The sequence below is a fragment of the Schistocerca gregaria genome, chromosome 7 (genome assembly GCF_023897955.1).
Source record: "Schistocerca gregaria isolate iqSchGreg1 chromosome 7, iqSchGreg1.2, whole genome shotgun sequence".
Lineage (NCBI taxonomy): Eukaryota > Metazoa > Arthropoda > Insecta > Orthoptera > Acrididae > Schistocerca > Schistocerca gregaria.
In genome coordinates this window covers 311,397,813-311,421,930 of record NC_064926.1, presented here as the reverse complement: position 1 = coordinate 311,421,930, position 24,118 = coordinate 311,397,813, and the positions used below count along the sequence as shown (strand labels likewise).

The window sequence follows — 24,118 nt, the reverse complement described above, 5'->3', positions numbered from 1 at the left end:
GCTAGCGCAGCGCGAGCGCGAGTGATTACTTTGTGTCAGCGGCAGCCAGCAGTGGCGGCTGTCGGCGCGAACTGTGAACTGGAGAATATATTCTAAATCTCTCTCGACTGTTAAACACCAGTCTGATACATTTCTTACGTCTTTGGTGAAGGCGAGACTCCTGTTTATTCCCTAGCTAAGTTAATTGACATGGTACATGCTATTTGACTGGAAAAGCGTGAATGTCGTTGCCCTCTAATCGTTCGCATGTGTTACCTGTCAGTGCTCGGTTCGATTCTCCGTACTAGGAGACTTTGCAGTTTAACTCCTTACGAGTTCAGACGAGTCTGTGAACAAGTCTTCACAAAATGACACTCGCAATCGTCTCAGCACGGAGAGAGTGGCCTTGCCCAAACACTCAACGATTTTCTGAAAGAGAAGAAGCCAATTCTTCTCTCTGCAATTAGCCTATATCGAAGCTGGTGGCCACGTGTTTTTTTTCTGGCCAATCAGGGCATTCGAAGTTTAACTTCTGCTACATAATACTGAGATAAATATCTTTTTCTTTCATGCGAGTTTTAATGCGGGTGGGTACAGTGAGTCACCATTATCCTGAGTTGTATTCTCCAAACGTTTTTCTGCAATCTCCGCCCTGTTCTTGTAGACAGGCTTTCCGAAGCGTCGTCGTTAAAAGCAGGGACAAGGGCTCCCTTTGCTAGCGGCCTAAACAGTGGCTGCAACGTCTCATTGTGTCCGCTAGGTAACCTATGGCGATGGTTCCAGCTACGCGGGATAGTGTGCCTTCATAAAGCTCTCCCTTCCCTCAGAACTGCGTCTTGTAGCTCAGCTCAGAGAATTTACTAGATGCAATAACTAGTTTGAGTGATAAGGGTTTATACTCACTAAATGTCGATTTGTTTATACACTTTTCTTTGCCTATCAATAAAATCTGTACATTTTCACATAACTATTTTGCGTGACATATCGAGTTAACCGGAATTGTTTCAGGAATTTATGTTTCTCACGCATCGTACCGTTAAGTAGTCCACCAAGTGATATTACTTGTCTCTCTCCACTCAGCATCATCCATTTCTCTGTTTCTCTAATTTTGCATACATTGGGCATGGTACTTATACAGCAGGAAGTGAACATGTATGGTTATTTAGAGAGAAGTTTACGTATGTGATGGAACGTAATTAACCGAAGGAAATCTCGTTACACCCCTACGTCTACGTACTAATTTTAGTCAGTCTCTTACATGATGTGATGTGCATCGCCTTTAATAAACAAACTTGTATTACTGTCAAAAGGCTATAGCTAAAGCTCTTTTCACATATCTGGTGCGCACTCGGTACTAACCGGCCGTGGTGTGACCCTCTGCGAATGGCGTCATTGAGGTGTGTATGGTTGTGTGGGGACAGCACACCACTCTCCCAGCATTTGTCAGCTTCTGGGACCTTGGAGCTGCTAACGACTTCCCACTCTAGTAGTTCCTCAGTTCGAAACACGAGACTGAGTGAACACCATTCCAGTCTATACATTAATGAAAAATCTCTGGCAGTACTGGGAAAACATCTCGGTCCTTCTTTACAGTAGTCAGACACGCTGACCACTGACCATTAACATTAGTGTCCTGCCAAGCAAATTTTTCATTTACAATAATGGACAAAATAACCAGCGCAAGCATTCAGATTCCACACTTGCCTACAACCCGCTCTCTACCAAATGTCTCTTGAAATAAAACCATTCTCGCTAAAATCTTCTGTTGAACCAACACAAATTGTCACTGTTGTAAGGTTATAAGTTTTACAGACTGCTTTTAACTTTTTCCGTGTAACACAGCACAAGCTCAAGATACTTATTGTACTCTTTGTATTCAAATTCTGGTCGCTACCAGCAACAGAAACAGTCCCCTCCACTTGGAGCTCAACGTCTGTTAATACACATAGCTGTATACCGTTTGATGGTACAATATCTCTTACACAGACCGTTTGGTACTAGCACAGACTTTTGGCAACCATTTGTCTTTCACTTTGTACACATTTTTCCTGCTGCCTATTAATTGCATTCTTAAGGAACATACTTTGCTGTATTCCCTTCTTTTTTTCTTGAACAGTTTCACATTTTTTCATGTTAACAGCGTTTGTAAGAGTAAACTGAATGCTCGTCCCACACCTAGGTGGCGCCTAGTTTTTCAAAGCGCCAGCAACCCAAGTGTCGTCTCGCAGTCAACAGAAAAGGATTTTGAACTGCAGCCCTTGACGCTCTTTGTCTGCACGCATAGTTAACGGTGACAAAATAAAAAAATTATATTCAGCAACACTGCAACAGGCTTGTATGACCAGTTAGAAAGTACTAACAGCACGTTCAGAGGTGAAACGCAGAACAAGTTGAGATCAGGACCAGATTGAAGGACACGAGTTGTGTGTTGCCAAAAACCATTGAGTTTCATTTTCCCTTTCAGACTGGTTTAGTGACAGCTACGATCTTCAATAAGCTGACTTTCACCACTGTGCCTCTACTGTCACACACGGAGGTGACAAAAGTCATGTGATACCCCCTAATATTGTATTTTGTCCGGCTAGTGCAGCAACTGGACGTCGTACGGATTCAACGAGTCGCTGAAAGTCCCCTGCACTTACTTTAATTTACTCTTTCGAGTCCGAAAACCAGATCACAATCTTTCAGCTCAGTATAGCATCACGTCCATGGCTTCTTTCTTGTCCAGCCTCAAAGGGCACTAGGCAGGCGAGCAGATTTTACAAATCCTGCACAGCGCCACAGTCACACGTATCATCAGTGGTTTCAAGGGTCCACCTAATCATATTTGTCTTCACTGGGGCCAACCTTGTCGTCATTCGGTTCAATGTCTTCCATGTCTTACAGTTTGTGCTGAATCCGTCGGGCGTTTCCTGTGCAGGTGAGCAATCAGCTGATGGTTCTTCTATTACCAGGGCTAAGAACATTTTACGTGATTTCAAACGCCCGGGTTTACACTCACTGCCAAAAATGGGATGCCGATCGTCAATAGTTCGTCTAAGCCTCTCTGTGAATTCATGTGATGATCTCCGAGAGTTGGGATCCGCAAACCCAGCAGCTCTATTTAGTTTTGGTAGGGAAGTAGGTTTATGCATGCCGTTGTTAATCGGCATGTTTCATTACGATTTATGTCGACTGTCTTTGCATGGGTTGATCTGGACCATACTCGGCAGGCACATTCGACTGCAGAGAAGCATAAGGCTTTTGAAGTGGTTCTTAATATGGAAGGTTTAGCACCCCATTTCCTGTTAGGTAGTTGCCGAAGAATATTATTTCTGGAAGTTACCTTTAGTAGCGTCTCTTCGCAATGGTACCGGTATGTCAGAGATCTATCGCGCAGCACGCCCAGGTAAGTAGGTTTGTCGGTGTGCTCCAGTATGGTATTATTCCAAGAGACGTTAAGTTTACGGATAGCTTGCATTGATCGAAGGTGGAAGGCGCTCACTTCTGCTTAGTACGGGTTTTGCTTAAGAAAGTTGCTTGTATTATACTATGACATTTCTCTAAGTGCTTTCTCCAGCTTCTGTTCTGCATCCTCAAAGGTCCTCCCCTGTGCTGTAATTGCCAGGTCATCCGCATACAGAAAATGTTTAGTATGCTTAGGTATCGGTTGGTCGTTGGTGTACAGATTAAATACGGAGGACAGCAAAACGCTTCTTTGAGCCAGACCATACTTAAGATATTCATGAGCAGCTAGTTCTACACATATTTCAACTTTAAATGACATGACTAACTGTTTTGTTCTGTATATCGATTCAAACCCAACATCTGTAGCCAATGACTACCAATAAAATCTTTTGTGCCTTAGTTAGAGTAATGCAGCACTGACCACCATTGATGGAATTGTTTGATGGTATGAGCTAGTCTGAACTTGAAATTACATAAAAAAATCCAATTTAGCAGCTATTGCAACGAAAGATGTTGAAAATTGTTTCATTCACAAACAACAAAGAGTGTTTGTGAAAATATGCGATAAAAGTTTTATGCTATAGGGGTTTTGAAACCAGATCCTAAACACCTTGGTAACTAAGCAAAATAAAACGTCAGATAGCGAATTTTTTCACTAGTGACATGTTATAATGAGACGAAAACTGTTTGTCGTACCAGGATCCGAAGTCTGCATACATCCCTGTTGTCGTTTAGCTACGAGTATCGTAGAGGCAAGTTCTGTGCCTGACTGGGAGTCGAAACGGGCACCTATTGTAATTCTCTATAACGCATTAAGAGACATTAAAAATCAATTTTCCCCAGTAGTGAAATCAGAGTCACTGCTTGGGGACTACGTGTTGCAATTAGTTAACAAAACGAGTTCAATGCAGTCCTCCTTGAATTCTTCTGTCTGTGTCACAAGGCTAGACTGGTACTAAAGCGATTTGAACAAGAACATGGTGAACTCACGTTGATGTTTTGGACAATAAATTTTCGTCACTTTAATCCAATGGAACACTCTTGGCAAGCTAATAGCGTCCAAAAACCACCGACTTGTAATTTTAGGGAATTGCGTTGCCTGTACGTAGAAGCCTGGTGTCACATTCCTCGGGAAAGAGTTTTAAGGCTAGCAATTTTTTGTTGATAAATGAGTATGCAAAACTTGATACAAAGCCTTACAGAAGTCTGGATATCTCGTATTAGTCTGGCCTCCACTGAGACAAAGTTGTAATCACACGAATGAACAGAGCAAATTAGGTTTCACGTGAACAGTACTTGAGTAATCTGTTGATTGGTATGAAGGAATGGCTAGGACCACTGACGAACCTGTACCTTTGACATGGGATTTTCCAAAATTGCCACTTGAACAGGTAAAGTGGATTTGGTCCATAACTTCGTTCATGCTATAAAAAGGCTTTTATGCTAATCCCAATAAAATCAGTCAGCTACAAATTAAATTTCCCCCAAACATGCTAGAATTCATATCACACGCAAGTAAAGCTGCAAGTAAACTCTAATTAATCAATGTATATTTAAATAGTACACATATAATGTAGGTATTAAGGTACGCATTTAAGACAAAAATAACAAAGGTAAATCTGTAGATAACTGTACATTATTAAATTATGTAATGGATTGAACCCCATGAATCATGTACCTTGCCATGGTGGGGTGGCTAGTCTGCCTCAGTCATACAGACAGCAGTACCGTAGCTGTAACCACATATCCGCAAGAACAGGTATCATCTTCCTATAGTTAAGGCTAACCGGCCATTGACCTCCTTCTGTGATGGATGCACACGCATTGCCCGAACTCTTACGGGACTTGGTAAATTTGGCTGCATCAAGTAATGCGTCTAATGGGCAGGAGCACTACGAATGTACTGTGTGGATATTAAGAGGGGAATGTGGGTCGCACGGGGAGCGCGCAAGGGATAAATCCCTGCAGTCGCAGTGTCCTCTGCGCCCTCGGTGGCTCAGATGGATAAAGTCCGGCTTTCGCCGCCGTGCAGTGCGGACGTGTTGTTGTTTCCGCCTGCGGATCGCGCGCGCTCGCTGTTGTTTACATTTCAGCGGCCGTCACTTACGTGTCGCTTACGTGCACTAGAACCATGGCCAACAGTTTTCGAAAATCAACATTACGATTCAACTTCTGCAACGACTACGCACAACCAAAGGCCTGAGAAGTGGAACGCTTCCTCTGCGACGTTGCTAAGACCCCAGCTTCCGAAATCTTGGGCATCCATTTGTCCATATTAAGCAGTATGGTGTACGTCAAAGTCGTCAATGACGCGGTATGTGAAAGAATACTTCGTGACACCAACCATGGATTACGCTTTTGCCACGCCGACGCCGATGTCGGAGGGGTCACTGTCGACCATGCCGGCTTAGGAATGCGCACCATACGAGTTTTCGAACTCCCGTTCGAGCTACCGGCGGAAGACGTTATCGCGGCTTTCCGCCCCTATGGCACTGTACATGGCCACACTGCCGAACGCTGGGCGCAATTCCAAACGTACTCCGTTCTTAACGGTGTACGGCAGATCACCATCGACCTTCATCGCCACGCGCCACCTTACCTGCAAATTAGCGGGTGCCGCGCGGTTGTCATATACGACGGCCAACCCAAGACCTGTTCCGGGTGCGGCAAAGAAGGCCACCTCAGATCTGAGTGTCTTCAGCGACGAATCACCCGGAGGGACGAACCCGCAAACAACGTTCACCTAAGAGGCGCAAGAGGAGGCGCCGTACGGTCTCGGAACGAGACGGATCACCTCCCCCTGATGCTCCAGAGGCCGTCCGACGCGACGAGGCCTCGGAGAACCTACACGACGATACGAATGACGACAACATGACGCCGACTGTGGCTTTACCGATGCCTACTCTACTGGCTCGCCCAGGTGCTCATGAAACAGTGGACTCCACCGTTGCGACTGCCTGCCGCTGAGACGTCCACCGTCTCTACGACTGAAGTGGAACGTACGACCATCAAAACGACAGCACCATAAATGGTGTGGAGGGGGGACGTCAATGAGGACCCGTACCGCACGCTGGGGACAGAGTTACCGCAGACGGAAGCATCGTTACGCAGCTGATAGCGCCGTCAGGTGGCGTACGGCACGACTCGCCGTTGCCTTCATCCTCCGCCGGTGGAGTTCCCCTCCACGGCGGCGTACGGCTCCAAACCTACCGAATAGCGATGATCAACACTACCACCATTAGCTCACCCATGAAACTTCAACTGCTGCGAGAGATGATATGGGCGCCGGACGTCGATATAGCACTACTACAGGAAGTGCACTTGGAAATGTGCAAGATGTATGAGGCAGGCGAAATATCCTCAGACTTCAAGAAGAATGTAGTAATGCCAACTGCAAAGAAAGCAGGAGCAAACAAGAGTAAACTAACAGCTTAATGAGTAATGGTTGCATAATACTAACAATGAATGTTTACTGAAGAATAGAAAACAAACTAGTAGAAGCCGACTTCGGGGAAGAGAAGTTTGTATTTCGGGGATAGGTAGAAACATACGAGGCAATACATCTCTTGGAAGATAGGTGAAGAAAGAGCATACCTCTGTTTATAGCATTTGTAAACTTACAGAAAGTTCTTGACAATATTGACTGGAAAAAATTTTTGAAAGTCTGAAGGCAGCAGGTTTAAAATAGAGGGAGTGAAATGCTAGTTGCAAATTTTACACAAACCAGACGGCAATATAAGAATCTAAGGAAATAAAATGGAATCCGTAATGGAGAATGAGTGAGACAGGGTTGTAGCTTTTCCCTGGCGTTGATCAATTTGTATAATGAGGAAGATATAAAGGACACCAAAGACAAAACTGGAGGAGGGAGAATAAATAAAACATTTGACATTTCCGATGAAGTAATTTTATTAGACACAGCAAAGGAGTTGGAAGAGCAATTGAATGGAAGCTATAAGATGATCCTAACAGAAACAAAACAAGTGTACTGGAATGTAGTCCAATTAAATCAGGTAACGCTGCGGGAATTAGATTAAAGAACGAAAGCATAAAAGTAGTACATGGGTTTTGCTGTTGTACAGCAAAATAATGAACAATGGTCGAGGCAGTGAGAGTATGAAATGTAGATTGCTAAAGTGAAGAAAGGTATTTCTGAACAAGGGAAATTATTAACATTGAATATAGATATAAGTGTCAGGGAGTTTTTTTTCTGAAGGTAATTTTTTGGAGTCTAGGTTTGTATGGGACTGAGACGTGGACGATGAGCAGTTCAGACAAGAAGAGAATCTACATCTATATCTACATGGATACTCTGCAAATCACATTCAAGTGCCTGGCAGAGAATTCATCGAACCACCTTCCAAATTATCTATTATTCCCAACTCGTATAGCGCGCTTAAAGAACGAACACCTATATCTTTTTGTACGAGCTCTCATTTCCCTTATTTTATCGTGGTGATCGTTCCGCTCTATGTAGTTCGGTGTCAACAAAATATTTTCGCATTCAGAGGAGAAAGCTGGTGATTGGAATTTCGTGAGAAGTTTCCGTCGCAACGATAAACGCCTTTCTTTTAATGATGTCCAGCCCAAATCCTGTATCATTTCTGTGACACTCTCTCTCATGTTTCGCGATAATACAAAACGTGCTGCCTTTCTTTGAACTTTTTCGATGTACTCCGTCAGTCCTACCTGGTAAGGATCCCACAACGCGCAGAAATATTCTAAAAGTGTAGGCAGTCTCCTTAGTAGGTCTGTTAAACTTTCTAAGTGTCCAGCCAATAAAACACAGTCTTTGGTTAGCATCCCCCAAAACATTTGCTATGTGTTCTTTCCAATTTAAGTTGTTCGTAATTGTAATACCTAGGTAGTTAGATGAATTTATGGCTTTTTAGATTCGAGCGATTTATCGTGTAATCGAAGTTTAACGAGTTCCTTTTCGCACTCATCTGGATGACCCCACACTTTTCGTTATTTGGGGTCAACTGCCACATTTCGCACCATTCAGATATTTCTTCTAAATCGTTTTGCAGTTTGTTTTGATCTTATGATAACTATATTAGTCGATAAACGAAAGCGTCGTTTGCAAACAACCGAAGACGGTTGCTCAGATTGTCTCCCAAATCGTTTATATAGACAAGGAACAGCAAAGGGCCTGTAACACTACCTTGGGGAACGCCAGAAATCACTTCTGTTGTACTCGATGACTTTCCGTCAATTACTACGAACTGTGAGCACTCTGACAGGAAATCAAAAAACCAGTCACATAACTGAGACGATATTCCATAAGGAAGCATTTTTACTACTAGTCGCTTGTGTGGTACAGTGTCAAAAACCTTCCGGAAATTCAGATATACGGAATCGATTTGAAATCCCTTGTCAGTATCACTCAGCAAAAAAATGGCTCTGAGCAGTATGGGACTTAACTTCTGAGGTCATCAGTTCCTTAGAACTTAGAACTACTTAAACCTTACTAACCTAAGGATATCACACACATCCATGCCCGAGGCAGGATTCGAACCTGCGACCGTAACTTCATGTGAATAAAGAACTAGTTGTGTTTCACAGGAACGATGTTTTCTAAACCCATGCTGACTATGTGTCAATAGACCGCTAATTCATAACGTTCGAACACAATATATGTTCTAAAATCCTGCTGCATATCAACGTTAATGATATGGGCCTGTAATTTAGTGGATTACTCCTACTACTTTTTCTGAATATTGGTGTGACCTGTGCTACTTCCCAGTCTTTGGGCACGGATCTTTCGTTGAGCGAACGGTTGTATATGATTGTTAAGTATGGAGCTAATGAATCAGCGTACTCCGAAAGGAACCTAATTGGTATGCAGAATGAAAGCTTTCGAAATGTGGTGCTACAGAGAATACTGAAAGTAAGTGTAAAAAACGAATTTTTGCAACAAATTTATTAGAAAAAGTTAGATTGGTAGGATACATTCTGAGACATCAAAGGATCACTAATTTAGTCCTTGTAGAGGCAGACGAAGCGTTCACCGAGCGAGGTGGCGCAGTGGTAAGACACTGGACTCGCATTCGGGAGGACGACGGCTCAATCCGGCCATCCTGATTTAGGTTTTCCGTGATTTCCCTAAATCACTCCAGGCAAATGCCGGGATGATTCCTCTGAAAGGGCACGGCCGACGTCTTTCCCCATCCTTCCCTAATCCGATGAGACTGATGACCACGCTGTCTGGTCTCCTTCCCCAAAAAACAACAACAACAGACCAAGCGTTGAATACAGTAAGCAGACTAAGAAGGATGTAGATTGCAGCAGTTTTTCGGGTATGAGGAGGCTTACATTGGATACAGTAGCGTGAAGAGCTGGAGAAAACCAGTATATGTACTGAGGATCACACCAACAACATTTAGTTACATTATATAATTCAATGTTATTGTATTATTCTTTGTTTGTATTTAAGTTAGAGATCCTTTAGCTCTTAGCTGTAATTTAACATCATAATTAATGTGTTTTAATAAATAACAATAATAACTTTTGTTTGAAGAGTGTACTTACACGTAATACTGCTAACTAATTTCTAATTTCTTCGCAATTTTGTTGTAGTACCAGATCTATTAAAAGGGAAAAACTGTTCATCGCACTGATCAATAGCTCCTACTGGAATGGAAAATTTTTGTTCTAAGGATTTACAGTGACTGTACCATATTCTATACGTACTCAGAAATATAATGTCTGCATTTTCACCCAAAAATACTTGTGCTATGGGAACTCCTTTTGTCCTGGAGTCATTGCTGGTTTTCTCGGGCAGAAGTATCTGAATTTCTTTGATTGTTTCTTCACGTGGTTTAAAACGAACACCAACATTTGCAATATGTTCAATAAAAATTTTAAACATGGCTGTTACTCAACAACCGTATACTAGTTTCAAAATAAGATTACACACCCAACCGGTTGCAAATAACTGTTAGGTACATTGACCTAGATTTCGACACCTAATAAGGGTGTCTTCATCACAATGAAATGTGGCAAAGGCAACGAGTCAAAGGCAATGTACAAAGGCTGGAATGTTTTATTTCACTTTTGACTTGAGCATAGCTCTCTAAATTCTGACTTTTGCTTTTTAGCAATGTAATTTTACGATTTATCAACATTTCATTCTGATGAAGACACCCTTGGAGAGTGTCGAAACCTAATTCAATGTACCTAACAGTTATTTGCAACCGGTTACTGTTTAATCCTATGTTGAGTTCAGTAAATGTGTAAAATACACTCATGCTCAGAAAAAATCAGAACACTTTGAACGGCCTGAGATAGAACGTTCATACTCACAGGACATATAAAATAGTATTTTCTAAAGAAATGTCTGCCGGCCGGTGTGGCCGGGCGGTTCTAGGCGCTATAGACTGGAACCGCGTGACCACTACCGTCGCAGGTTCGAATCCTGCCTCTGGCGTAGATGTGTATGATGTCCTTAGGTTAGTTTTGTTTGAGTAATTCTATGTTCTGGGGAACTGATGACCTCAGATGTTGAGTCCCATAGTGCTCAGAGCCATTTGAACCATTTTGGAGAAATGTTTAGCAATTGAACTGTGTCGGCGTGTCGCTGGTTCGGGGTCCACATCCATATCGCGGGGCAACACCACCCACAGGTAAAATGTGCCTGCGGCTCTAGTTGTCACTATGTACCGATGGTAATAGATCAGTGTGACCGAGCGAAGAGGCGCAGTGGTTAACAAGCTGGACTCGCATTCGGGAGGACGACACTTCTAAGCCGCGTCCGGCCATCCTGATTGAGGCTTTCCTTGAATTCCCCAAATCGCTTCAGGCAAATGCCAGCATGGTTCCTTTGAAAGGAGGCAGCCGGTTTCCTTCCCCATCCTTCATTCATCCGATGACCTCGCTGTTTTGTTCACTCCTCGAAATCAACCAACCAAACTAATGGAGCAGTGTGACTTCAGCACACGTGCAGGATGCCCCGCAGACGTATACGCAAACGGTACCTTCAAGTCAGTCAGTTTGAAAGAGGGCGCATTATTGGCGTGAGAGAATGTGGTGCAGCCATCTGGGAAATCGCTGTTCGTATGGGACTAAGTGTTTTAGCAGTGCCAATGGGTGTCTCCCGGAAGGTAGTAGAACACGACGAGATGGATCAGGTCGTACCACCCAGACCACTCCCGAGAAGATCGACAGCTCATCTGGATGGCATTTCAGGACTAATCTGCATCCTCCTCGGCTCTGGCGCAACAGTGGAACGGTCGAACACATCATGCACTATCAGGGGTGGCAGTACGTTGCCGTCGCCTACCTTTGACGAATTTTTAGAAAAATGCTAGACGTCAGTTGTTTATGGAACGACGTCAGTGAGGGCAGGAATGGTATCAAATAATGTTTCCGGACGAATCCAGGTCTCGTTGTTCGAGAACGATGGCCGAATTTTGGTTCACCGCAGGCAGGGGAGGTGGCATTACAGTGACTGCATTCACACAAGACGGTTCCAATTCAAGGCCTTATGGTATGGGATGCTATTGGGTACAACAAAAAATCACAGTGGTTGACGCCCAGGGTACTGTGACTAGTGTATCTTTCATGAATGGCATCCTGCGACCTGTAGCAATACCCTTTCTGCAGGACACCCTATACGCCATTTTTCAGCAAGATAATGGACGAACATACGTTGCTGCACGAACACACGTCTTCTTGCTGTCACTGGATCTCAACCTTCTGCCTTGCCCCGCATGCTCACCAGACTTGACGCCAGCTGAAAATATGTGGGATATGGTGATACGACGGGTGCTGCGCTGTGACCCAGTGCCAACAACCATAGATGAACTTTGGAACCAGGTAAATGAAGCATTGATGGCTATATCACAGGACGACATTCCTGTCTCTTACGCTTCGATGCCACCACGCATGGAACAAGTTATTAGGGCTCATGTGCCTACTAGCAAACAGGATACATGCTGAACCGAGGTGACAAAAATGCTAATAATTTCAGCAGAACATATTAATTTACAAGTCGTGTGAATATGAACGTCCTGTATTTAGTCGTTCAGGGTGTTCTGTATTCCTTCTGAACGTGAGTGTACGTTCCAGTAGTAAGATAATTCGGAAATTTCCCTTGGAATGTTACAGCGGTGGGGTGTGCCTTCCAGTCATTCTCGAAACAACAGTCACTTGAATTCGCTTGTTTTGTCTGATCGAAAAGGACTGACAACTGACTTTTATTCCAGAATTTTCTAAAGTAGTTTTTATTGCTTTCACCTAGCTGCATGTGTCGGTCAAGTCTACAATTACCTTTTTCCATTTCTTTATTTAAATTCCCTGTATGTGAAAAAATATGCTAGCGACAAGATAAACTAGCTTTTTTTCCAGCGCGGTTTGCAATTTGTCTGTGTGAGTAATGACATAGAACTAGCAGACTCTTGAAGTGCCCCAAAGGTTGTGCGTAAAGCAGGAAGCATTTCTGGCAAATTTTTTGTCTGCCACATGGGAACTTCAGACTACAAAAACATTATGTGATAAGTAATTGATTCATAATGGGAACGTGGTGAAAAATAGATTTCACTGAAAACAGAAGATTGCTGGAAGGAAATTATACGTACAAACATCTCATTAGTGAAAGTTTCAAGGAGCGACGGTCGTAGTCTGTGTACTGCGGTGTGCGTGGCATGATAAAAGTGAAAAGAGCTCCTGGGGTATTATATGATATCCGTGAACTCTAGTCGATAAACATAAACCGACCCAGCATAGTGTGTACAGTAAGGATTTTGAAGAATGTAAATATGAGAGGGTTATAGAAAATCGGAGTTCTGATGTAGATTACCTGAAAAGTGCATAAAACAGAGATTCCTAAGTAGAGGTCTGCTTAAACCCTGAAGTTCCGTTAGATTATAAAGCTTTGTGCCATGATGATATTAAATTGCTCCTCCTTCATTATTTCCTTATCATCACACACAAAAATGCTATGCTTTATGTGACATCCATGATGATGACGACATAGTGTGCTTGTAAAGATGTTTCTAGATTCGTAGATGCCGAATGTACGATGGGTTAACAAAATTTTACCAGTGCGCTGCGCCTTTTTATTTTGGATCGACTAGTGGCTTACAAGGGTGCTGTGGAGCGGGGATTTCATTCAGTAATGTAACGCTGGTACTTCAATTTTTGTTCTTGCGAAGCTTTTAGACCTGTATGTCTTCTGCAAAAGCCAACGCCCACGTACAGCCGGCTGCATATAATAAAATTACTCTCTGTAGGTGTCTACATCTACATCTACATTTCTACTCGGCAAGCCACCCAACGGTGTATGGCGAAGGGCACTTTACGTGCAACTGTCATTACCTCCCTTTCCTGTTCCAGTCGCGTATGGTTCGCGGGAAGAACGACTGCCGGAAGACCTCCATGCGCTCTCGAATCTCTCTAATCTTATAATCGTGATCTCCTCGGGAGGTATAAGTAGAGGGAAGTAATACATTCGATACCTCATCCCGAAACGCACCCTCTCGAAACCTGGACAGCAAGCTACACAGCGATGCAGAGCGCCTGTCTTGCAGAGTCTGCTACTTGAGTTTGCTAAACACCTCCGTAACGCTATCACACTTACCAAACAACCCGGTGACGAAACGCGCCGCTCTTCTTTGGATCTTCTCTATCTCCACTGTCAACCCGAACTGGTACGGATCCCACGCTGATGACCAATAATCAAGAATAGGTCGAACGAGTGTTTTGCAAGCCACCTCCTTTGTTGATGGACTACATTTTCTAAGGACTCTCCCAATGAATCTCAACCTGGCACCCACCTTACCAACAATTAATTTTATATGATCATTGCACTTGAAATCGTTCCGCACGCATACTCCCAGATATTTTACAAAAGTAACTGCTACCAGTGTTTGTTCCGATATCATATAATCATAGAATAAAGTATCCTTCTTTCTATGTATTCGCAATACATTACATTTGTCTATGTTAAGGGCCAGTTGCCACTCCCTGCACCAAGAACCTATCCGCTGCAGATCTTCCTGCATTTCGCTGCAATTTTCTAATTCTGCAACTTCTCTGTATACTACAGTATCATCCGCGAAAAGCCGCATGGAACTTCCGACACTATCTACTAGGTCATTTATATATATTGTGCAAAGCAATGATCTCTTAACACTCCCCTATGGCACGCCAGAGGTTACTTTAACGTCTGTAGACGTCTCTCCATTGAGAACAACATGCTGTGTTATGTTGCCTAAAAACTCTTCAATCTAGCCACACTGCTGGTCTGATATTCCGTAGGCTCTTACTTTGCTTATCAGGCGACAGTGCGGAACTGTATCGAACTACTTCCGAAAGTCAAGGAAAATGGCATCTACCTGGGAGCCTGTATTTAATATTTTCTGGCTCTCATGAACAAATAAAGCGAGTTGGGTCTCACACGATCGCTGTTTCCGGAATCCATGTTGATTCATACAGAGTAGATTCTGGGTTTCCAGAAATGACATGATACGCGAGCAAAAAACATACTCCTCTTACACGTAAAATTCAGGTGCCCTATTAAGGATATAAGATGAACATTAACAAAAGCAAAATGAGGATAATGGAATGTAGTCAAATTAAATCGGGTGATGCTGAGGGAATTAGATTAGGAAATGAGACACTTAAAGTAGTAAAGGAGTTTTGCTATTTAGGAAGTAAAATAACTGAAGATGGTCGAAGTAGAGAAGATATAAAATGTAGACTGGCAATGGCAAGGAAAGCGTTTCTGAAGAAGAGAAATTTGTTACCATCGAATATAGATTTATGTATCAGGAAGTCGTTTCTGAAAGTATTTGTTTGGAGTGTAGCCATGTATGGAAGTGAAACATGGACGATAACTAGTTTGGACAAGAAGAGAATAGAAGCTTTCGAAATGTGGTGCTACAGAATAATACTGAAGATAAGGTGGATAGATCACGTAACTAATGAGGGGGTATTGAATACGATTGGGGAGAAGAGAAGTTTGTGGCACAACTTGACTAGAAGAAGGGATCGATTGGTAGGACATGTTTTGAGGCATCAAGGGATCACAAATTTAGCATTGGAGGGCAGCGTGGAGGGTAAAAATCGTAGAGGGAGACCGAGAGATGAGTACACTAAGCAGATTCAGAAGGATGTAGGTTGCAGTAGGTACTGGGAGATGAAGCAGCTTGCACAGGATAGAGTAGCATGGAGAGCTGCATCAAACCAGTCTCAGGACTGAAGACAACAACAACAACATTAAAAGAAAATGAAGAATATGTACTGTCTTATCATTGTGATGGGATTAAGACTGTCGTAGTTGGTAAAGAAGATGATTAATTCGTGGTGGGTAGTGAATACAACACATGAAAACTCAGATTTTTACAAGTTTTTGTCGGATTTTTAAAAGTACATTTTCTCTAACGAGGTACAGATCTAGTTCACTCAATCCCTTTTTGTATTAATAATTTTATTATTTGTTTGTGTCTGGCTTACTGGGAAGCTGAGTAAAAGATAATTTTAAATTAACAAGGGACTCTGACGAACACTTCATCTGACTAAATGATACCATTTCAGTCGAGATGACTGTCCTCGAGATGATTGTGACATATTTATACAGTAATTTCGCCAATGTAGTGCTTGTGATCAGCTAATTAATATATTAGTAAGAAGTGGTTTAACACTACTAAAGACTTTAAATACTATGACTTGACATTTACAAAGAACTGGTTGCGAAAAGTCACTGCTATGGCTTCTCACAAACATATTAGTGTTGCTTAAACTCCTATGTAAGTGAGTAACATACGAGTTTAGATGTTTACTTAATATCGCTGTTCATCTTTGATGCATTTTACACCGAGGTGACAAAAATCGTGGTATACTTGTTAATTTCATGTCTGACTTCCTTTAGCCCAGCGTAATTCACCAACTCGACAAGGCACGGACTCAACAAATCGTTGGAAGTCCCCTGTAGAAATATTGAGGCATGCTGCCTTTATCGCCGCCCACAAAAGTGAGGTGCAGGGTTTTGTGCACGGACAGAGCTCTCGATTATGACCTATAGACGTTCGGTAGGATTTATGCTGGGCGATCTGGGTGGTCAAATCATTCGCTCGAATTCTCCAGAATGTTCTTCAACAAACCGCGATATGTTATGGCCCAGTGACATAACTCCGTAGTTTGGCAACATGAAGTTTATGAATGCCTGCAAATGGTCTCCAAGTAACCAAGCACAGTCATTTTCCAGTGAATGATCAGTTCACTTTAACCAGAGCACCCACACGATTCCATGTAAACACGGCCCACGTCATTATGGAGCCACCACCGGCTAGCACAGTGCTTGGGTCTACACTCCTGGAAATTGAAATAAGAACACCGTAAATTCATTGTCCCAGGAAGGGGAAACTTTATAGACACATTCCTGGGGTCAGATACATCACATGATCACACTGACAGAACCACAGGCACATAGACACAGGCAACAGAGCATGCACGGCACTAGTACAGTGTATATCCGTCTTACGCAGCAATGCAGGCTACTATTCTCCCATGGAGACGATCGTAGAGATGCTGGATGTAGTCCTGTGGAACGGCTAGCCATGCCATTTCCACCTGGCGCCTCAGTTGGACCAGCGTTCGTGCTGGACATGCAGACCGCGTGAGACGACGCTTCATCCAGTCCCAAACATGCTCAATGGGGGACAGATCCGGAGATCTTGCTGGCCAGGGTAGTTGACTTACACCTTCTAGAGCACGTTGGGTGGCACGGGATACATGCGGACGTGCATTGTCCTGATGGAACAGCAAGTTCCCTTGCCGGTCTAGGAATGGTTTTACGATGGGTTCGATGACGGTTTGGATGTACCGTGCACTATTCAGTGTCCCCTCGACGATCACCAGAGGTGTACGGCCAGTGTAGGAGATCGCTCCCCACACCATGATGCCGGGTGTTGGCCCTGTGTGCCTCGGTCGTATGCAGTCCTGATTGTGGCGCTCACCTGCACGGCGCCAAACACGCATACGACCATCATTGGCACCAAGGCAGAAGCGACTCTCATCGCTGAAGACGACACGTCTCCATTCGTCCCTCCTTTCACGCCTGTCGCGACACCACTGGAGGCGGGCTGCACGATGTTGGGGTGTGAGCGGAAGACGGTCTAACGGTGTGCGGGACCGTAGCCCAGCTTCATGGAGACGGTTGCGAATGGTTCTCGCCGATACCCCAGGAGTAACAGTGTCCCTAATTTGCTGGGAAATGGCGGTGCGGTCCCCTACGGCACTGCGTAGGATCCTACGGTCTTGGCGTGCATCCGTGCGTCACTGCGGTCCGGTCCCAGGTCGACGGGCACGTGCACCTTCCACCGACCACTGGCGACAGCAACGATGTACTGTGGAGACCTCACGCCCCACGTGTTGAGCAATTCGGCGGTACGTCCACCCGGCCTCCCGCATGCCCACTATACGCCCTCGCTCAAAGTCCGTCAACTGTACATACGATTCACGTCCACGCTGTCACGGCATGCTACCAGTGTTAAAGACTGCGATGGAGCTCCGTATGGCACGGCAAACTGGCTGACACTGACGGCGGCGGTGCAGAAATGCTGCGCAGCTAGCGCCATTCGACGGCCAACACCGCGGTTCCTGGTGTGTCCGCTGTGCCGTGCGTGTGATGATTGCTTGTACAGCCCTCTCGCAGTGTCCGGAGCAAGTATGGTGGGCCTGACACACCGATGTCAATGTGTTCTTTTTTCCATTTCCAGGAGTGTATATCTTCGTGGGGTCTGCGCCACTCTGGAACCCTACCATTAGCTCATTTTGATACCTGCACTTCGTTCTTTGTCTGCCAGTCTCCTTTTTTTCTGTTGCTATAAATATTGTATATTAGCCGTGTTTCCCTTTAGCTTACTCCAATTTTTCTCAGAATTTCGAACATCATACATCGTTTTACAAAGCTGAACTCTTCTGGGTTGACGAATGCTATGCCTTCGCCTTTTTTCTTCTTCAACCTTGTCTCCATTATGAAGAGGAACGTTAGACCAGCTTCTATTGACCTTTACCTTTCTTAAAGCTGAACTGATTGCCACCCAACTCTTTCTCAGTTTTCTTTTCCATTCTTGAGCTTATTACTCTTGTCATCATCTTAAATGAGAGAGCTGTTCAGCTGACTGTGCGGCAGTTTTGCACTTATCTGTCTTTTATATCTTTGGAATTGTGTTCGATGATATTTTACCAAAGTCTTATGGTAAGTCACCACAGCAGCTAACAGTGTAATTCCCATTAGTATCTTAATGTTACCACCCTTGCCTTCAATTTGTCGGAAGGTTTTTGGTTTTTCTGTATGCTCAGTCAGGCCTTCCGACGATCATTCCTTTTGCGAATTCTTCATGTCTTCCTCACAGCCACTTCTAAAATGACTCAAATGGCTCTCAACACTATGGGACTTAACATCTATGGTCATCAGTCCCCTAGAACTTAGAACTACTTGAACATAACTTACTTAAGGACATCACACAACACCCAGTCATCACGAGGCAGAGAAAACACAGCCATTTCGCCTTGGCTGCCTCGCATTTTCTGTTTGTCGCATTCACAAGCGATGTATGTTGCTGTATTCATGTCTTTCACTGAATATTTTTTGTACCTTCTTCTTTCATCGATCAACTGAAATACTTCATCCACTACCCATGGTTTTTTTTTCGCATTTACCTTCCTTGCACTTTGTCTGTACAATATCTATGAGTGTTGTTTTTAGACATGCCCTGCCTACTCTGGTGTTCCTTATAGCAGTACCAACATCATCAGTGAACTTCAAACACATCTATAATTCCTCAGTATTTCGGAATCGCACTTCCTTCCACATTGATTCTCTTACTTCAGAATCCCACTTCCTTCCAATTTGATTCTTTCGGATGATTCTCTTAAACTTCAGTCTATCCTTCACCATTTCTAAATCGATTTGTGAGTCTATATCCGCACCTGGGCACGCTTTACAATCCTATATCTGATTTCCGAATCTCTGTATGACTATGTTGGATTCCAGCTGGAATATTTCTCCAGCTGGACCTTCCCGTGCCTCCCGGTCTTTTCCAAGTGTATCTCCTTCTCTTATGATTCTGGAACAGAATATTCGCTGTTACCCTCTGAAATTTAGTTCACAATTAAATTAGTCTTTCTCCTCTCTCTTTCCTTATGCCAAGGCCGTATTCTTCCGTAACCCTCTCTTCTATTCCTTCCGCTACAATTGCGTTCCAAAACCTCATAGCTATTAACAGACTCATCTTCCTTCACAAACAGGATTACCGTTCATTATTCTCGTATACTTCCTCTATCTCTTCACCTTCTGTTTGATGTAGCTTGTATGCCAGAACTATCGTTGTCGGTGTTGGTTTGCTGTCAAATGAGATGAGATCAAACCCATCGCTGAACCATTCACAGTAGCGCGCTTTCTGCACGACCTCTCTCTTCATAAAGAATCCTACATCCGTTCTACTATTTTCTGCTGCCGTTGATATTACCCTGTAATCGCCGGAGTGAAAATCCTTATATTATTTCCTTTTCACTTAACTGACCCCCACTTCATCTAGATTCAGCCTTTGCATTTACGTTTTCATATTTTTAGCTTTCCTACTACGTGCAAATCTCTGACATTCCATGTCGAACTCGTAGAATGTTATCCTGTTGCTGATCATTTCATCTTTTTCTCATTGTCACCACCCCATTGGCAGCCCCCCCCGAAGATCTGAATGGCGGCTAATATGGCATTCTTCACTAGTGGAGAGAACATAATGTCAATTTTTTTCAGTTACAAACCACACGTACTGTGGACACATATTACGCGTCTTTATTGCTTTGGTTTTCATTGCCTTGTACAGCAACACGTCGTTCGTCATTGCTGATTCTTCCGCCTTTTAGGGGCAGTTTCCCACCTCAAGGGCAACAAAGTGCCCTGAAATATTGCGCGCTTCTCTACCCTCTCAGACAAGGCCGTTGGTAGGACGAGGGTGACTTAGTATGTTGGAAGCCCTCGGCTGACATTGTTGATGATGTTTATTCAAAATTTAAACAGTAGCGGGTTTCGAAAATCGTGATCCAGTACTGCCAGAGTAGAAGTGAAAAACTCTACCGCTAGGCAACTTGTACTTTCTCTCAAAAAAGCTTGCGTCAAATCAGCTCTGATCTGGAGCTGAGACAATTTGTATGCTCTTTGTGACGATTAAAATATTAGCAGTAACAATCCACTGTTGTCCGCAGATTCTGCTTCGGCCCCACAGTGATTATTCTTTGGCACCAGTGTGGTTATTCCCAGATAACAGGTGCAGATATATTACATAGTTGCTGGTCTAGCAATCATCCGTTGTTTGAGCTACGATGTCCAGGTGTGATCCGTTTATATATTACGAACCTGTGAACAAATTAGAGGAATAAAGGTGTAGCCCTATAACCCCGAAGCTCCTGCACAAACAATAGTGCGATGCAGTCAGCCCTTGTGAGGCTAAATACGGAGCTACTTGACTGAGAAGTAGTACCTCCACTCACGAAATCTGACAACGGCCGATAGGGCAGTGATCTTTCGGTACCGATAGAAGGAGTTTAGATTATTTTGAAAGATACACATTTAGCAAATGCAGCATTACTAAAGAGGTGATCATATGACAAAACATTTATTTTTCCACTTAATTCCACGTTGACTAAACAGTGCGTACCTTTTTTTCCAGACCTGACGGTCGGCCTCATCAACGTGTTGACGGACATCGTGACGAGGATCACCATTGTGTGGTACGCGGGCAACGTGGCCTGCAAGATCGTACGCTTCCTGCAGGTAAGGACCCACCGTGACAGAAGCATGCATGCCATTCTCATACAGGTATAGCGATGAACTTACGCTCTAATGAGATTCTTGTTTGGCAGCTTGAAAAATGTTACATTACTACTATACCATCGTAAATTGCGCTACTCCAAGGTTATTCAAAGGGAGTCGTGATTTATAGGTTAACCAATACTTATTTACAATTATTAGATCTCCAATGGATGTGTGTGACGTCTTTAGGTTAGTTAGCTTTAAGTAGTTCGGAGTGTAGGGGACTAATGACTTCAGATGTTAAGTCCCGTAGGGCTTAGAGCCATTTGAACCATCTGAAAGGTATGGCCGCGCGGGATTAGCCGAGCGGTCTGACCGCTGCAGTCACGGACTGTGCGGCTAGTCCCGGCGGAGGTTCTGTTGTGGTTGGAAGGAGAGCCAACACCGTGTTACTAGAGGAGGGCGAAAGCCACGCGTTTTAGCTCACGCAGGCTGGCGTGAATTCTGGAACAGGACAAGGAAATTAGATTTCAGAAAAACTGACGTAGCTGGTGGAATACTTAACTTTAATCCATTAATGACGAATGTCGGTCTTGACGGTACATGATTCAGTATCAATAATAACTGATAATGGCGCCTTGCTAGGTCGTAGCACATGACGTAGCTGAAGGCCATGCTAACTATCGTCTCGGCAAATGAGAGCGTATTTTGTCAGTGAATCATGGCTAGCAAAGTCGACTGTACAACTGGGCGAGTGCTAGGAAGTCTCTCTAGACCTGCCGTGTGGCGGCGCTCGGTCTGATAGTGGCGACACGTGGGTACGACGTACACTACCGGACCGCGGCCGATTTAAAGGCTACCACCTAGCAAGTGTGATGTCTGGCGGTGTCACCACAGGTCGAGTCCTCCCTCGGGCATGGGTGTGTGTGTTTGTCCTTAGGATAACTTAGGTTAAGTAATGTGTAAGCTTAGCGACTGATGACCTTAACAGTTAAGTCCCATAAGATTTCACAGACATTTGGATACTTGAATAGTATGTTACGTATCAAATTAAGTACAAAATGTCCTTTTCTACTCCCTATTGCAGTCGTAAATTTTACGAGGGTTTAGTAATCTAGGGGTAACTATGTCCAACACTATGTAGGAAAATAATTGGCATTCAAAGAAGCTTACAATCGTCTCGGAGTGAATAAATGTGCATCCTGTATGGTTTGCAAGGGATCTTATACTATTATTTCTGAAAAATAGTGGCAACTTCAGGTAACGATGATGGAGCTTGATACCATCAAGCACCCTTCTCTCCAAAGTAGAACACGAACGTTCAATAACACTGAGTTCTGCTGACCGTGGTGACCAGGCAAGACGCGACAATCCATATTCATGATCACAAAGTCGATCCTAGACAAAGCGAGATATCTGGAATATCTGAATAGTGGCCCTATTTTGTATTCAAATGGTTCAAATGGCTCTGAGCACTATGGAACGTAACATCTATGGTCATCAGTCTCCTAGAACTTAGAACTACATAAACCTAATTAGCCTAGGGACATCACACACATCCATGCCCGAAGCAGGATTCGAACCTGCGACTGTAGCGGTCACGCGCTTTCAGACTGAAGCGCCTAGAACCGCGCGGCCAAATCGGCCGGCAATTTTGTATTGTTCATACCGGTCGGTGCAGTAGATCAGCCTCGGTAATGACGTCATTTTCGGTCCCTTTTCCGAACTTCCTATTCAGTAAGCATCTGAGACTTGTTACCGATCGAGCCTCTTGCCGTGTTTACGACAACTGTAACGAGAGGTTTTGGATTTAGGTATGGCCCTCTCTTTCGGTTCGATGTGATTTATTTACACCTAGACTTCGTTATTTTAAGCATAGTGAGAGGCCTTATCTTCGGATTCAGTGATTGCATTACTGATGAGACACCAGGATGCGTCCAGGTGGAAAGTGAGTTCATAATAGACTATTTTCTTTTGTTACAAATATTGTTTGTAATGTTGTTATTGTGAATGATTATAACATAAAAAGTGGTTTCCGTCAAAATTCCCACAAAATACCTTTCATTTTTACATAATTAAGACTTAAAAAAATATTAAATTTCTACATGTCACCTCTTCTTACGAGTATCACATGAGTGTTAGCGAAAATTACTAGTGACTTCGCGTACATTTTTCAGCAAATGGTTTACTTACTAATTATGGAAACGCGCTTGAAACTTTTAAGCAACAATACAAAGGCAGCCGGCAGCGGTGGTCTCGCGGTTCTAGGCGTGCAGTCCGGAACTATGCCACTGCTACGGTCGCAGGTTCGAATCCTGCCTCGGGCATGGATGTGTGTGATGTCCTTAGGTTAGTTAGGTTTAAGTAGTTGTAAGTTCTAGGGGACTAATGACCACATCAGTTGAGTCCCACAGTGCTCAGAGCCATTTTTAGAGCCAATACACATTTTGTGAAACAAGATAGAGTAAACCTTCCAAAATTTCGTGCATTTACGTCTTACACACGCATCATTCGGCAACGAAGTCAGCCTACGTCTATATTGAATGGAATTATATGGAAAAAGCACTACAAGCAAGCCAATTGTAATAGTACAGTGGGTAAGAGAACGAACTGGTGCATGAAAGGTTTTAGATTCGTATACTGCTACGTACCAAAGTACTTTTTTTCCTCTTCGAGTTTGTAACACATTCTGAGACCTCGTTAACGGTCAAAGTTAAGCATTTTTCTAAAATATTCGTCGTTATATACACGTAGAGCGCGCTTTCTCACTAGTGAGTATCTTAGATTTCGTGACTGTTTAATTAATTAGAGATGAAGTTGCTGTGCTTGAAACAAGTGACAGTGACATTTATACTTTTTCTTGCCACAAATAATTCGCTATTTTCTTTCTGAATACGCAGCGATTTCCGAGTGTGTGCTCAGACAGTAATCTAA

The 24,118-nt window shown here is 43.5% G+C and overlaps 1 protein-coding gene across 2 annotated transcripts in view; it reads left to right on the top strand.

Moving 5' to 3' along the window:
* LOC126281880 (cardioacceleratory peptide receptor-like) overlaps positions 1-24,118 on the top strand; it is a 1,969,042-nt gene that overhangs the window by 1,829,804 nt on the left and 115,120 nt on the right. For both annotated transcript variants that reach the window (XM_049981192.1, XM_049981193.1), the window contains one exon: positions 21,102-21,205. In XM_049981192.1, the coding sequence (XP_049837149.1) occupies positions 21,102-21,205 (104 nt within the window). The remainder of the gene's footprint in view (positions 1-21,101; positions 21,206-24,118) is intronic.